Source organism: Lampris incognitus, chromosome 20, assembly GCF_029633865.1.
Source record: "Lampris incognitus isolate fLamInc1 chromosome 20, fLamInc1.hap2, whole genome shotgun sequence".
In the NCBI taxonomy this organism is placed as follows: Eukaryota; Metazoa; Chordata; class Actinopteri; order Lampriformes; family Lampridae; genus Lampris; species Lampris incognitus.
The window spans coordinates 17888563-17905860 of NC_079230.1; the positions used below are offsets into that span (position 1 = coordinate 17888563).

Here is a 17298-nt window from a genome sequence, read left to right on the forward strand (position 1 = left end):
GACAGATGCCTCTCTTACCTTGGCGTAGGCTTTGGTCTCTGCAAACTTGATCTTGAAGTCAAACAGCTCAGCGGGAGGCTGCTGGACCTGCTCCGCGTTGGCACTCTGCTGGCTCGTCAGCTCTCTGTTGTCCTCCTAGAACTCACAGAAAACCACAAGGACATATAGCCAGGCACACGTGCACGCGCGCACGCACACACACACACACACACACACACACAAAACGTATCAGAGAACACTTTCGTTTATGTTCTGTTGATAATCAGCCATTAAATTCACGACAGTGTACATTTCAATGTATGGAACCACCTGGTCACCTACCTGTAACCTAGTGGTTAGCTCTCTATATTTGCTGATGGTCTGCTGGTAGTCGGCTACAGTCTCCTGGGCCGCTTCCACCCTCTTCTGGGCTTCTCGGACTTTGGTCGTGCTCATGTCCAACTGCTCCCTCAGCTCCATCTCCGTCTCCCTGGAATTCTCCTGGAGCTCATCATTCATCTCATTGATTGCCTCCTGTTGGTGGAGGAAGAAAGGTCAAGGTTCAGATACTTGCTAAGGACTACATGGAATGCAAGAGCAATATTTCACCACTGTTGATTTATCTAATCAAGGTCTCTGTTGACATTTAGGACAAGGGGCACATTTGACAACTTAGGAAGAAGATTTAGAGCTGGTTCAGAAGAAAGTTATATTTTAAACCAGATAAACAGTCATATGTTCACTGGAGATAATCAAACAGAGTACTGTAAAATGATTATGAAATAGAAACTGTTAATTTCACAAATGTTTGGCTTGAAGATTCAGGAGCCTTCGGCAAACATTGGGACTGAATCTTTACTTACTTCTATGTAGGACTACATAATATCAATGACACAAAAGCATTAAAGAAAGATGGATAACATGCATGTAAGGCCACCACAAACAACGATTAGACTGACCAGATCCGTGACGGTCTCACGCAACTCTCTAACTTTCTCCTCCAGGTCCAGGTTCCTCTCTGTCAGAGTCTCTACCATCTCCTCTGACCCAAGGGCAGCATCCACCTGGTGCACAAGCACATGAACACAAAATCAGCAAGCAAGCGTGCACACACACATACACACACACACAAAGTTCACTTGGCAGAAGATGTGTAATCCTTACAGACACACAATTAAAAAATTGAGCAACAAAATTATGGTTAATTTCATAATTTCCTGCAGGGAATAAACTGTCCTCCCTACTCATTTGAATGCTCAAAATAAGGAGGAAAGCAGTTGCTTAAACTGAACTAGACTGTTTCAATTTCAACTTCGTTTCTTAGGATATCAGGGGAGTATAGTATCAGGAAACTAGTACTAATGCTCTTTCTCCAACAACTTCTTCACATCAAAAGCCCCCCCCCCCCCAACCCTGGCCCCTTCTCTTTTCAGATTTAACCTGTTCTTTCAGTTCATCGATAGTAGCCTCAGCCTGCTTCATATCTTCCTGAAGTTTCTCCTTCTGACTCCTCAGAGTCTCCAGCTCAGAGTTGTTCTTCTCCATCTGCTTCTGCAGCTTCACATGCTCCTGCTTCTCCGACGCAGACAGGTCACGCATCCTGCCAAAGAAAGGACAGGCATATTTATAACATGTCACAAATGCGCGCGCGCGCGCACACACACACACACACACACACACACACTCACTCTCTCTCTCGCTCGGTTGAGTTTTGCATGTCTTGATTTGCTAATAATGCAAAAGATGCAATCAATTGCATTCATCTCTCACTTACTTACCTGACCAGCGCATCCTTCAGCCTACTGTTCTGCTCCTCCGCCTGTCTGACGTGGTAACTGGAAGCAGCACCGTCTGAGCCTGGAGGGAGGAAGAGGGGAAGAGAGAGAGCGTTTGTAGATGGGAAGGAACAACAGAAAAGGAGAAAACCAAGGATGGTGAAAGATGTGAGCTGTAGAAATTAATAAACACTGTGCATACACCAATGACTTAAACTCATGGCATAAAGGATCAAAAGTGGTTTTGGATAATCTAAAATGTTAGAGCTAAACGCTGTCTCTGTAAAGGAAAAAAACTATCCACCATAAACTCTCTGAAATGTAATTTTCTTTCACCATCATGTAAGACGTCTTTGGTTTGAGCATTTCTTTGTTTTCATCATAAGACTGCATGAAAATATAGCTAATATTACCCATCTTGGCCCACTCCGTTTCCCTCACTATCTCTCCTCTTACATACCTTTCTCTTCGATCTCGTGTTTTAATATCTCCAGGTCCATAGAGAGCTCATCCACCTTCTCTTTCAACGAGTCTACCTCCACTTGCAGTGACTCTGCCCGCTCCTCTGCCATCTCCTTATCCAGTGTGGCCATCTCTATGGCATCTGCTGTGTCTGACATCTCCTCCATGTAGTGCTCCTTCGCCTCCTGTGCCTCACGAGCTTCCTGGAGAAGGAAGGAAAGAACTCTTTCTGACAAATATCTAAAATACTGTATGTGATAAAAGCATTTATTACTTTTCCTCTGTGCTTGGCAAGCTTCCACTGTGAGAATACATGTGTAACCCCCCGTGAGATTTGTTGTTTTAAAGAGCCATTTGCTAGCAGATCCCCACAAAAACTTCTTGCTGTATGGGTGTCTTCATTCTTACATTTTTTAAACCAACAGACATGTTATGCATCAAATTGTTCAACATTTTCTGCTGAATCAAATGATGCCAGAGTCGAAGCAATTGCACCTCTACTTTTCCCGTGACAAGCTTTGTAAGGGCGGCTCCGCCATGTCAAAAACAGGCTTTTCCATCAGAAACTTGCTTTAAAGGCTCTTTATTTCTGTGTTCAATCCCACAATTTGAAACAAACATACACGTTATATATCAAAAATGTTCAGCATTTTCTGCTCAATCGAATGGTGCCAAGGACGAAGCAAACTCACCTCTACTTTTGACACTTTTTTTTACTACTTTATTAATCCCCGTGAGGCAATTCTTTTTCTGCATTTAATTCATCCTAGCTGTGTAACTAGGAGCAGTGGGCAGCCGCCGTGCAGCACCCGGGGACCAACTCCCAATTCGTCTTGCCATGCCTCGGTCAGGGGCACCAACAGGAGTATTAACCCTAACATGCATGGCTTTTTCATGATGGGGGAAACCGGAGCACCTGGAGGAAACCCACACAGACACGGAGAGAACGTGCAAACTCCACACAGAGGACAACCTGGGATGACCCCCAAAGTTGGACAACCCTGGGGTTTGAACCCAGGACCTTCTTGCTGTGAGGCGACAGCGCTAACGACTCACAGCAAGACTAACGACTGGGCCACCCTCGGAGCAGCCAGGAGCACACACCAGTCAGGAATACAGAAACTAAAGTTTTATCAAGAGAAAAATATTAAAAATTGTCCCACTTAAAACTAATAAGCACTCAGAGTGTATTACTTCCAACTACAGCTGTGTCAATCCTCAATTAGGTATTTTATTTATAGAAAATGTTTTAATTTGCTTCTGGCTCTAAATCAAAATACACACATATGTGTATTTTATGACTAAAATAAACATAAGTAAAAGGTCAAAAAGGTCAAAAATACTCTCTTGCAAAATTCTCTGAAGTAACTGTCCAAAAACCCCACTCTTCTGAGTCGTTCCGGTCGCTGCTCCACCCCCTCTGCCGATCCGGGGAGGGCTGCAGACTACCATATACCTCCTCCGATACATGTGGAGTTGCCAGCCGCTTTTTCACCTGACAGTGAGGAGTTTCGCCAGGAAGATGTAGCGCATGGGAGGATCACGCTATTCCCCCCAGGTCCCCCTCCCCCTCGAACAGGCACTCTGACTGACCAGAGGAGGCGCTAGTGCAGCGACCAGGACACATACCCACATCTGGCTTCCTGACCGACCAAGCCGGCGGTAACATGGGTATTCGAACTTGTGAGCCCCGTGTTCGTAGGCAACGGAATAGACTACTACTCTACCCGGACGCTCATTGGGTTGGTTATTTAAAATTAGAATGATAAGTATTAAGTGTAATATTTGAACCCATACCCCCACCCCCTCTTGTCCATTTCTAATTTACCCCAGTAACTGATGCTGAATAGAGGGGCTGGGTACTACATGTGTTTGATTAACAATCCTGTTTGCACTTCTCAGCAATTTGATGTGATGAATTATTTTTTCATTGGACCTAACCCTCCTGGACTCTGATGTATTTTGCAGATGTTGGCTTGTGTTACATTTTATCTCAAAAACAATCCATGAATGGTAATTTTTACGTGCTACCTATCTTTGTACAATCTGCAGCAAAATCTGGTTTTAAACTTCAATCTACAAGCCCATTCCACATTAAGCAAATTCAACAATCCAACCATCTTCCTTAGAGCCTAATATACCTTCTTGGCCTCTTTGAGTTGTTTCTGCAGCTCTGCCTGCTGCTCCTGCATCTTGGTCTTCCACTCCTGAAGCTGCTCAAGCTGGATCTTGTGCTTCTCCAGTTCCTTAAGCTTGGCCTTGTCCTCAGTCCGCTTCATCTTCAGCGTCTCCAGCTTCTCCTCCAGGTCCTTCACCTGGGCTCGTAGGGACTCCTCTTCCTGAGAAACAAGGATCGATAGATGGATGGATAGATAGCAAGAGAATGGGAGTCAGTCTGTGTTATCAGTACAATGCAGACATATGCAACAGTCTAAGCATGTTGATTTTAACAAAATTGTAAGATTTGGCTTCATGTATTTCATCTCCAGGGCTAGACGAGTATTTAAGAATGTTTTCCCAAGGTAGAGAGGGCAGATGATGACTAGGACAAACGACGCATCCCTCTGATTCCACCATCAACAACACAGGTCAGGCTCATTCCTCTAAATTGCACCGTGCATTATTTATATCTTAATAATTCCCCAAAGTTAAGCCACAGGTCCTTGAGCATCTGAATTAACTCACCCTCCCAAAAGAGTACAGATATAGCTTAAACAACACCATTTGCAGCAAAACAGAAAGTACATCAGAAGAAGGGGAAAAGTGCATACAGCCACTTCAAAAGGTGGTAGGGGCCAACACTGCCCATTTCCATTGTCTCAAAAACTTAAAACAATGCATCAGCATGACAACAGAATCAAGCACTGGGAGGACTTTTTTTGGGCCATTATCAGGGGATGAGGAGTAGAGCTAGATGTCGTTTTAGGGTTGTTAGTAAACTTGCTGTGCCACATATATAATCAGCATGCATACAGCCATTATGTGATAACTATACCTGCTTTGACATGGCAGGTTCCACCTGGTCACACAATGGTAAAGATGGAACAGGACAGGCTTATAAACAAATTGTATGCAATGATAACAATATGATACGGCATAACAAAAAGTCAAAAGTGGAAGGATTGCAATAATTGGCAATAGCTTAAAATAATAGCATCTTACTATAATCTGAAATGACTGAATGTGTAATGAAGGTTTCACACTGACAACATGAAGGTCTTTACGAGCCGATTCAACTACGCTTTCAGTTTAGCAAACAGTTAAATACACTGCTCAAAAAAATAAAGGGAACACATAAGCAATGCGATGTAGCTCCAAGTCAATCACACTTTTGAGATATCAACCTGTCCAGTTAGGAAGCAACACTGATTTGTGACTCAATTTCACCTGTTGGTAAATTGTCTAATTTCCACCAGGTTTAAATTAGACAATTTGCAAGACAACCCCTATAAAAGGAATGGATTTGCAGGTGGTGGCCACAGACCATTTGCCTGCCCTCATCTTTTCTGGCCGATCTTTGGTTAGTTTTTCATTTTGCTAGTGCCCTCACCACTAGAGGTGGCATGAGGCGGTATCTGCAACCTACAGAAGTTGCTCAGGTAGTGCAGCTCATCCAGGATGGCACATCAATGCGTGCTGTGGCAAGAAGATTTGATGCGTCTCCCAGCACAGTGTCCAGAGCATGGAGGAGGTACCAGGAGACAGGCCAGTACACCAGGAGACGTGGAGGGGGCCGCAGGAGGACAACAACCCCGCAGCAGGACCGCTATCTGGTCCTTTGTGCAAGGAGGAACAGGAGGAGCACTGCCGGAGCCCTACAAAACGACCTTCAACAGGCCACTAATGTGCAGGTTTCTGCTCAAACAGTGAGAAACAGAATGCATGAGGATGGTATGAGGGCCCGATGTCCACAATTGGGGCCCGTGCTCACAGCCCAACACCGTGCAGCCCGATTGACCTTTGCCAGAGAACATCTTGGTTGGCAGATTCGCCATTGGCGCCCTGTGCTCTTCACAGATGAGAGCAGGTTCACACTGAACACATGTGACAGACGTGAGAGAGTCGGGAGACGCTGTGGAGAACGTTCTGCTGCCTGCAACATCCTCCAGCATGACCGGTTTGGCGGTGGGTCAGTGATGGTCTGGGGAGGCATATCCTTGGAGGGCCACACAGACCTCTACGTGCTAGCCAGAGGTACCATGACTGCCATTAGGTACCGGGATGAGATCCTCAGACCCATTGTCAGACCATATGCTGGTGCAGTGGGCCCTGGGTTCCTGCTCATGCATGACAATGCTCGTCCTCATGTGGCCAGAGTGTGTCAGCAGTTCCTGTATGTCGAGGGCATTGATGCTATGGACTGGCCTGCACGTTCCCCAGACCTGAATCCAATCGAGCACCTCTGGGACATCATGTCTCGTACCATCCGCCAACGCGATGTCGCACCACAGACTGTCCAGGAGTTGACCGATGCCCTGATCCAGGTCTGGGAGGAGATCCCTCAGCAGACCATCCGTCGTCTCATCAGGAGCATGCCCAGACGTTGTAGGGAGTGCATACAGGCACGTGGAGGCCACACACACTACTGAGCCTCATTTTGAATCGTCTTGAAGAATTTCCACAGAAGTTGGATCAGCCTATGTTCTCATTTTCCACTTTGATTTTGAGTATGATTCTGAATCCAGACCTTAATGGGCTAATGATTTTGATTTCCATTGATCATTCTTAGGTTATTTTGCTCTAAACACATTCCTCTGTCTAATAAATAAAGATTTTCAGCTGAAATATTTCATTCATCGAGGTCTATATTGTGTTTTTTAGGTGTTCCCTTTATTTTTTTGAGCAGTATAGAAACCACAATGTGTCCCAATACTTGACTGTATCGTCCTTGATACAAAAGTATAAGTCTATGAACAATATCAAAAGTTCTGGATTTACCGTTTATCTTACTACAGCTATCACTTTCAATTACACTTTAAGACTGCAAAATGAACTGCACAACAGAGAAAAAAAAAAATCAAGAAAAAAAAACCCACTGGCCTCAAGTTGACAGAAACTCACCTTGCTTGGGGTAGCAGGGGCCGGGCTTGCTGTTGCAGCGGGCAAAGGGCTTGGCTGGGGTATAACAGGGGCTGCAAGGGCCCCCTGGGAAGAAAGGTCAACCTCGCTGATGACATTGCTTGACAAAGAGGAGGACAGACTGGCCCGCTGTGTCTGAGGCGAAGGAAGAAGGGAGAGAGAGAAAGAGAGGAAAGGGCAGGAGTGTAGTGGAATGGGGAAAGAGCGAGATTAGGAGAAAAAGAGGGGAGATAGATGGAGATGGCAAGGAGGGGTTAAGAGAAAGCAGTGACAGGCAGGGGAAAGAAAAGAGCAATGATAGAATGAGAGGGGGAGGGAGGGCATGAGAGAAAAATCATTAAAATCAAACGTAGAGCAGCGATGGTTGGAAGTGGAAAAAAACCTAAGCGTTTTCATAACACCCACATATCAGAACAAGTATATCTCCCAGAGTGAACATCTAGTTACCCAGAGAGTGAACATCCTATCCAAGCTGGAGGTAACATGGGGATTCGAACTGGCGATTCCCGTATTGGTAGGCAAGGGAATAGACCGCTACCCTACCTGATTACTCCTATAGTGGAGTATAATTAATTGAATAACTTCATGCGCCAAACCAAAAATTTCACCACCCTGGTGTCCCTGATGACGGAAGCTGGTCTAAAGACACAGATCTACAGTAGGTTCAGAGTGAGTTAGCTTCTAAAGCAAGAATGGAAAAATGCTACACCCGTGCCACTGAGGACAAGTTCACTGCTTTTCTTTGACAAAAGAGCTCAGCACCTTGGTGAGGACAGGACAGTCAAGATACACTGAGGTGATGGACCATACCATGAACAATGAGGGGACGCGGCTGGGTGGGCGACCGAAGAGGGAGGGGAGGGAAGTGGCTGAGGTGAGGCGACCTGGCGTGTTCCACTGTCGTAGTGCAATCACAGTGACTGTTAGGACTCAGACGCTGCGAATGCTGTCGTCACTGCCTATGCTGTCCCTACAGACATACTCTGCAACTTTTCTCTCACACATTCTAACATCATTCATGATCAGTATGGAAATATGTGTTCATGTATTCATAGAAAGATAGAAAAAAATACATAAACCTAGCTCAAATTGCTTGAGAAACAATCTTTTTTGTAGGTGCATACTTTCCAGTTGACAGATGTATAGCTTGAACTTTATTCGGGGTTTTTTTTCCCCCCTTTTCTCCCTAATTGCCAATCACCCTATTTTCCGAGCTGTCCCGGTAACTGCTCCTCCCCCTCTGCCAATCCAGGGAGGGCTGCCGACTACCAGATGCCTCCTCCGATACACGCGTAGTCGCCAGCCGCTTTTCACCTGACGGTGAGGAGTTTCACTAGGGGGACGTAGCGCGTGAGAGGATCACGCTATTCCCCCCCGTTCCCCCTCCCCTTTGAACAGGCACCCTGACCAACCAGAGGAGGCATTAGTGCAGCAACCAGGACACATACCCACATCCGGCTTCCCACCTGCAGACACGGCCAATTGTGTCTGTAAGGCCGCCCGACCAAGCCGGAGGTAACATGGGGATTCAAACCGGCGATCCCTGTGCTGGTAGGCAACGGAATAGACCACTATGCTACCCGGGCGCCCCCATTATTCTTTTTTTTTTTTTTAAAAGAAAAGGATTGTACTCTGTTTTCTATTTTTCCTATTAAGCATTTCTGCAGTTACTATTATCAATGACATGTGATTACGCAAGCCCCAAAAATGTTTGTTGTGTCAAGTATCAAATTCTATGTCACATTATAGCTTGTAATAAAATGCACTTATTCTATGAATCTCGAATGTGTGAAAATAAAATCTGCGCCTACTCTTACACAATAACTGTCATAAAGCTTTACTACAAACACTTCTCACACCATCACATTAATTTTAACATTTCCCAAAATCTTAATAAACTTATTTTATGGCTTATTAACCTCTGATGCTACAGCCTGTTGCTGCAGTGTTTCTGGAGGCATCCAGAAACTCAATTTTAATATCGCATCGTGAGTCAATCAATTTTACCTGTCATGATGTTTTTTCTGTTGTAAAGCAAATTAACTGTCATCTTAATTTCCTTCAAACCTGCCGTGGCTGCATTGTCCCCAAGGTTATTCCATACTTTACCTTCCACTTTTCATGCTTACTGACCGATTAATCCTACTTCACATAATTAATGGCATTTTAAACACATTTGCTATGCTACCTTTATTTATATATCTTCGATAGATGACACATTATTTTGATTACCTGATATACCCAATTCCAACACCCTGTGACAGACTAATGTACCACTCCATAACAGTCTCTAAATTAGGATTTTGCACTTATTAAGATGATCATTCCCTACAGAGGCTGTAGCCACAGTGATAGGGTTACTATAATAACTTCAGAAACTCTAAAAAGTACATAAATTGACAGATAAACGTTCCAGGTATTTGCTTCTTTAACTTGCCAAACACTTGAACACCCTCAACAATTGAGGACATCAGTACCATATTACAACTTTCACAGGTTCTCGCAGTGACTGAGCCGGATGATAAGATTTTTTTTGTTCTTCGTTTTTTTACATCCCCCCCCTTTTCTCACCACTTGTATCCAGCCAATTACCTCACTCCTCCGAGCCGTCTCGGTCGCTGCTCCACCCCCTCTGCCAATCCGAGAAGGGCTGCAGACTACCACATGCCTCCTCCAGTACATGTAGAGTCGTCAACCGCTTCTTTTCACCCGACAGTGAGGAGTTTCACCAGGGGGACGTAGCGCATGGGAGGATCACGCTATTCCCCCCAGTTCCCCCTCCCCCCTGAACAGGCAGCCCGACCAACTAGAGGAGGCGCTGCCACAGCAACCAGGACACATACCCACATCCGGCTTCTCACCCACAGACACGGCCAATTGTGTCTGTAGGGACGCCCAACTATGCTGGAGGCAACACGGGCATTTGAACCAGAATCCCCATGTTGGTAGGCAAAGGAATAGACCGCAATGCTACCTGGATGCCCCGAGATGATACGATTTCTTACAGAGAAGGGAAGTTTAAAGGAAAACAAAAAAAACACTTAAAATTCAACAAGAAAATGGATGGCACTGAGTGTTTGCCCCCATGGCTCCTTTGTTGCCCTTTGACCTCACAGCAAGACAAGCTCACCTTGGCAGAGCGACGGGTAGAGGACTGAAGTAGGGAAGGGGATAAGTTGCATACAGGACATAGAAGGACAAGCGTACATGTGTACACTCTCACACACACACACACACACACACACACACACACACACACACACACACACACACACACACAGGAGAAGAGGCAAGGGAAGAGGTTAGCAACACACAGGAAACATCCTCATTGTTAGTCTGTACATGTACAAATCATAACTCTGAAGGCCGTACACACTGTGCACCTAAACTAAAACTTGATTTATGACTCAAGCCATGAGAGAAGAGAAAAAAAAGTGGAGTTGTGCAATCACAATGACAGCACAAAGGACAAGTTCAGCTGACTCAAGAGGAACTGAGGATATGTTTAGACCACCTGGTACAAGTGACCCACTTCTGATTTTTTGCTCAGATGTGGCACAGATCAGATATGTATAACGACTGTGCAACCAGGAAGGAAAAAAAAAATCACATGGACTCATACGTTTTCAAATCTGATTTTGACCACATGTATACGTGGAAATAAATCAGACAGGAAACTGAGATCTGCCATGACAATGTAACCACAATGATCAGATTTTTCAGGTCATTGCGAATCGCACATCATTCAAAATGCGACACTCACACTCTTGTTGTATATTTTGAATGATGTGGTGTACACATGCGGATGTTTTTTCTCCCCACATTGTTGATCACACTCCAGTATAGAACTACATGTGAGCGCATGAATCAGATGTGAGTCGCTTAAAAATACATGTAAACAGGCGGTCAAAAAAAAAATCAGATATAGACAACAAATCGGAACCGGGCATCAATGCCTGCAGTTTAAACATAGTGTAAATGTAATGACCCAAACAACATGCTGGACACCTCCACCAGAAAATAAAAAGGAAGACCAAAAAGAAAAAAAAAATGTCTGCAACACAAAACACGGTGCATGAATATCACCATGAGAGTGAATATGTATAGATAGATAGATGCTTTACTGTCACTGCATATCAAACACAATGAAACTTATTGTGGCAGCAATCCACTCCACTTAGCAGCATATATAAATATATGAATAAAATATAAAATTCAGAGAAGTCAGTGATGAAAAAGATGTCTATCAGTGTAATCTGTGAGTGATGTCGGATGTCCCGTGCAGAGGTAAACAAATATCAACATGCCAGCTGAACATCAACAATGACTATCTTGAAATGGGATTTGCAGCCACCCTGACGAAGGTTAATGTGATGGAATTGAAAGTTTCTACCTTCTTAAGGTTCACAGCTGTCTGCAAAAGCTATTTGGAAAAACAAAAAAATTACAAATCCAAAAGGTTACGGCGCAAGGGAACAAACTGGGGGGAGTAAAATTAAGGCGGGAGGAATCTGAGGTTGTTCAACCTAACCCTCTACTCAGTACAGAGTACTGCAAAGACAAGAGGAAATGGCAACCAACAAGTCCAAGGTAACATCCCAACTTCCTCAAATGAATTCAGTTACTTTCTATGTGTTAACTAATCCAGTCTAACATAATTAAACCAATTTGATTTGGCAAAAAAAAAGAAAGAGGAAATCTCGCCCCACATCTCATTCTATACAGATTTAAGATAGAAACACTTCAATGAACTATCCATCCACGTCTATTCAAATATAAAACTAGAAGTCATATAATCTGTGCAGACATGAATCAGCATTCAATCACCTTCAAAACCAAAATGTACAAGAGCACAGCTGTTTGCTGTATTTTGAGGGGAAATAAATGGCAAATGCTGCGTTACCTGTTTGGTTGTTTTAGGGGTCTCAGGTATTTCTAGGGAAGAAAGGAAATACATAGAGAAGCATTATTAAATGATGCAAGGAGGTATCAGTTTGTGCACTGCATGGAACACGTGACACGCCTAGTAAATAGAGTGGGCTTATGGAATGAAAAAAGCTGAAATAACAACTGCTCCACCTCTCTGGGTTATAAAACATGTGTACATGTCCCAAAGGGTGAATCACAGAAATCTGGACAGAATGCAATTGATTTTAAATCTATCTCATAGCTCTTGGCCTACCCTTAAATCTGGGTAACTTGGACACAACAGATTCGGGAGCGTCTGGTGAGGTGGCACTGGAGCCCTCTTCCACGACTTGGATCTATATGGACACAAAGATTTGACCAGAGTGGCAAGCAAATGTTTTTCTCTGGCCTTCCACTTAAACACATTGTCAATACATGGCTGATGACAAAAAAAAATCCATATGAAGGCCACGTCATGTATCCTAAATTGTGTCACATTGCCTTCTTTATGTGTGTGTGTGTATATATATATATATATATATATATATATATATATTCCATTATCCAAACCACTTATCCTGCTCTCAGGGTTGTGGGGATGCTGGAGCCTATCCCAGCAGTCATTGGGTGGCAGGTGAAGAGACACCCTGGACAGGCTGCCAGGCCATCACAGGGCCGACATGCACACGTACACACACATTCACACCTAGTTATTACAGCACAGATCTTTTTTTTACCTGGGACTGCCTGACAAATATCCCATGGTTTTCCTCACAGGTGAAGTAGCGTTTCCCCTGCACGGTGCCATCATTCTTGCCTTTGGCGTCGTCCAGGATGACACCCACCCATTTCCCTGTGGCAAAAAGGGTGGCACCCACATAGGCAACAGTGCCACGGTGACCCTTCCCTATCACCTCCACTACGGAACCCACCTTTGAGATGAAAGGGTGAGGAGAAGATAAGGGAAGATTGTAAGACATTGCATGAGATAAGTGAAATATCTCCAGATAATTTTTTGATGTGAACTGATGTGTTGAAAATCAGAAAGATATGTATAGGTCTTGGAAAACTCAATCCAAATTGCACAACACGCAGCTATCAAAGTGGCCTACCTTGGCAGGCTTACCACTCTCCACCGCTCCTCCACTGCTCATTTTGCTGATCAAGGGGCTGGTCAGCTATGGAGGTCAAATGGACACAGACATGGCAAGTGGGATGAGAGTGCAGGGTAGGGCAGCGTGAGTGTGAGGAGAGGGACAGAAATGGGTGAACAGAAGAGGATAGAGGATGAGGGTAGGAGGAGAGATGAGGAAAAAAGGAGTGAAAGGTGAGAGAGGGACAGAGGACAGAAAAACAGGTGAAGAGCGGTGGAGGGCAGAAGGAAAGGAGAGAAACAGTGATGAAAGAAGGGGCAAGACAGACAAAAAGAGGTCACTGAAGGTAAAAGGAAATTATTTTTCACAAAAAGATTGTCTTTGTTTAATCAGATGTTACATTATATTACATTACAGTCATTTAGCCGACGCTTTTATCCAAAGCGATTTACAATAAGTGCATTTAACGTAGGAAATCAGAACTACTAGTCATCAGAGGTCATAAGTGCATCTAAACAAGCATCCAAGAGCAAAACCAGTGCTAAAGTAAAAGTACAAGAATGAGGTTTTTTTTTTAAAGGGTGACTACAATAAGTGCTAAGAACAAGTAACAGGGTAGTAGTTCTTGAAGAGGTGAGTTTTCAACCTGCGTCGAAAGATGGGCAGCGACTCCGCTGTCCTGACATCAGTGGGGAGTTCATTCCACCACTGATGTCAGATGTTCCATACATTAAGGGGAAATGTGAGAACAAAATGGCTACCAGACCTTGGGGTGGGCCATATGTCAATCTTAGAAATCCTTAGTTTAAATGTTTGTCAGTTTTCACAGAAAAATAATGAACATCTGCATATTACATCATGGGTCTACAATATACGGTCAGCTTGCATTCCTAACTGTTAAAACAGTGGTTTACATCCACTGCTTTCACCAAACTTTCACAGCATAGTTTTCCTTCCAGCCCATCCCTCACAGATACGCTCAACCAATGGTATGATACAGAGCAGTCAATTTAAAATCAAATCTTGAATAGAATATATTGAATAAATCCACTTCGAATGGTGCCGTTTGCCTCTACCTACTTCTGAAACCTAAAATTATTAAGAGTATAGCTCCATGTGAGATCAATATAGCCATTTAGAAATAAAAGACCTGATGGTAGAACAAAAATTCTCCTCTATTGTTACTTGGAAAGCTTTTGACTTTCAAAATCTGCAACTATCTATAGCAGTCATTTGAAAAATTTGCAAAAGATAAGACAATAAGACCACTGTCCATTGTGAGAGATGCAGTCGAAAGTAGACTTGGACAAGCCACATAAAGGTGAGATTTTATACTTTATTATAAACATTTTCAAACAATATGTTCCACTTGGGTAACAGAAAAGGGTTCAAGGATTTCTGAAAGCTTATCAGATTGGCAAATTTCAATCGGGAAACCTTGCCCAACCCAAATCAGAAGTGCAGCAAAGTGTGCAAAACAAGTTTTCCAGAAAATTGTTAATGCGTTCCCATGGGACTTAAATTCATGCAGTGGTTTGTGCTCATCCAAAAGGGACTACAATTTTCCTAGCCAGAGTTGCACTATATAGGAGGCATCTAGTTTTCAGTAACTACAGCTTTTCAATAACTTTTCAAATAAAAAATAATGAGATAGCTAGATATCATGAATTGTCTAAATCAAAAAAATTCTAAAAAATTGTTATAAATTTTGTTTATCACAAACCTACAAACTATCCCTATATACAACAATTTCAGCCAGTGTAAATGTCTTGATGCATTCTCAATAATCCAGGTGAGGAAATCCCATAAAGTTGAATGAGTTCATGGGAGAAACGTTTCATCCCTCATCTAAGTGACTTCGTCACTCTCAGCTGACTCTAGGTATCCCAACCACACAGTTGCATAATGACCAAAACCGGCGATCGGTTTCATATGCAAATGCCGAGACCATTAATTAAAGTTACAATGGCCACATGTACAATTCACAAAGGATTGGGTAATAGCTGCAATAACAGCATTGTAAGATGCATTGTAAACAAGTAATGTCTGTTTACTTGATGATAACGTCAACATCCTTGCTTTATGAACTATTTCACCTCCTACTTTTCCAGCCCAAGTCATGAGAAGAGATGGGAGCCAATGCTGATCAGTAACAGAGGAAGCCGCAGGCCACACAAAACACATCAATGCATTCACACTGTCATATGGTCTTAGTAGCAAGAGGCAATCTAAAAAAAACAAGCAGTCTCTGTCTTGTTTATACAAAGGATCTCATTCAAGATGAACTGGGACACGAGTAGACAATACAACACTTTAAAGAAGTCATGAGGACATGTTAACTTTATGCTGTTAGGTTTTAATCCACAGGGCAGAAAGCTGGATAGACTAGCCTCGTCGTTGCTTCAACCTATTTTCAATTAAGCTGTAGGTTCAAAAAGAGAAGGCTTTGCAGCCACCTATGAAATCAAAACCATCTATGATGAATGGAAGCAACAGCATGCCTTATGCTTACACAGAAGACTTCATCTTCATTTCACGATCATCTCTAGTGACCCATCCTACGTTCTTACTATCAAATACTGTCACTTAGTAAAAGAGACGATGATGAATCCTACATCCACTACATGGTGAGTTCCACAGGTCTATTTTGTTTCTTGTCACTTTTAGGATAATTTCAGCTGCAGTCTATCAGTCACAATTAGCAGTAGCCTATCATGCCTAGGAAGATATTATTATTTGAAATTTAATGTTTATGGTACTCACCCTTGGCGTATACGAATGTCTCCTGTTCATCGCCATGGTGGCTGTGTTAGAAAACTACACCTCCACTTTTAAGATACAGCTTAAGTGCTATTCTGGCTCTACCCTCCTCACTCCTTCCAAAAGATGGAGAGAGATAGACGGACAAAACAAGGCGGGTCTATGAAAGGGATCCAATGATGCATTCAAACGTCACGGCTGATTTGAAAATGTCAATAGACCCGCAACGTGCACTTGCTGTCCTCCACATATTCATGTATGTTCTACATATATATGTGACAAACAGTTGGGCACGTACTTGATAACTGAGAAAAGACCATCACTTTTTATCCTAACATTTCAATTCAATTACAGCTTACTGACAGCTGACACTAAACTACAATAGCCAAAATAGAAATACTCCATACTTCACCAAGGAGTAAAGGGTAGTGTAATAGTTACGGAAACCTTATTCTACTAACTTTTAAATCTTATACTCTCATTTGTATGACCCAACTTAACTACTTGTTAAGTTAATCTGTCCTCCGATACTCAAAACAATACAAACTGATTGACGTTAGCAGTGGGCTACCTAAAGATGTGATTAGCTTGACGGCTAGGAAATGCAAAAGCGCCTTATTATTCAATAAGGCACTTTTGCATTTCCGCACAAACTTCTTTTGACTTTAGGAGGTAACAGAGATAACATTTCGTGTTATTAACACTGCAATATTCGAAGTAGACTGACAAAAACCTAGCGTTAGCTATGGGGGAGTTACTAAAACACGCTAGCTTCGCGTCATTAGCAAGCAAGCCAAATTCAACAAAGCTTTGGTGACAGCAATTGACTGGGAGAGATATAAACCCCTTATTGTCACTTACCTGGGCATACAAAAAGGCACTTAACAAAGAGCGGAGTTCCGAAAACTGTTTGAGCTGATAACCAGGCTGGATGACAAATTGTTTGGCTGCCTACCCGGCTAATGCTCAAAGTCAGCTAACTTCCGTTTTTGCTAGCCGGCATTTCCGGCGTGACACACCAGCGCCGCCCTCGGTAGTAAAACCGTCTTGATTGCAGGCTGGAATAAATCCATTTAAATAACATTAATATTATGGATTACATACAAAATTAAGCAATTGCATTGTTTTTTCAACAATTTTGGCAATTTCTATGGTTTCTAACTGATTCACTTTAATGTGAACACTTAAATGTCCCCATAAAGATACTTGAAATGCTTAATACTTAAATATGTAAATATGAG

The 17298-nt window shown here is 43.1% G+C and overlaps 1 protein-coding gene across 4 annotated transcripts in view; it reads right to left on the reverse strand.

Annotated features, from left to right (window-relative positions):
* The window catches only part of LOC130130347 (dynactin subunit 1-like), a 32535-nt gene extending 15492 nt beyond the window's left edge, over positions 1–17043 (reverse strand). The window contains exons 1-15 of one of the 4 annotated variants that reach the window (XM_056300024.1): positions 16919–17043; positions 13316–13381; positions 12941–13135; positions 12478–12559; positions 12199–12230; positions 10426–10449; positions 7278–7430; positions 5212–5235; positions 4358–4555; positions 2215–2419; positions 1758–1836; positions 1420–1579; positions 939–1043; positions 322–513; positions 19–135 (exon numbers count right to left, since the gene is read on the reverse strand). In XM_056300024.1, coding sequence (XP_056155999.1) covers positions 19–135; positions 322–513; positions 939–1043; positions 1420–1579; positions 1758–1836; positions 2215–2419; positions 4358–4555; positions 5212–5235; positions 7278–7430; positions 10426–10449; positions 12199–12230; positions 12478–12559; positions 12941–13135; positions 13316–13357 — 1608 coding nt within the window. In that variant the 5' untranslated portion in view covers positions 13358–13381; positions 16919–17043. The remainder of the gene's footprint in view (positions 1–18; positions 136–321; positions 514–938; positions 1044–1419; positions 1580–1757; positions 1837–2214; positions 2420–4357; positions 4556–5211; positions 5236–7277; positions 7431–10425; positions 10450–12198; positions 12231–12477; positions 12560–12940; positions 13136–13315; positions 13382–16918) is intronic. The other 3 variants (XM_056300027.1, XM_056300026.1, XM_056300028.1) reach the window with 3 other exon arrangements.
* Between the last annotated feature and the right edge of the window lie 255 nt (positions 17044–17298).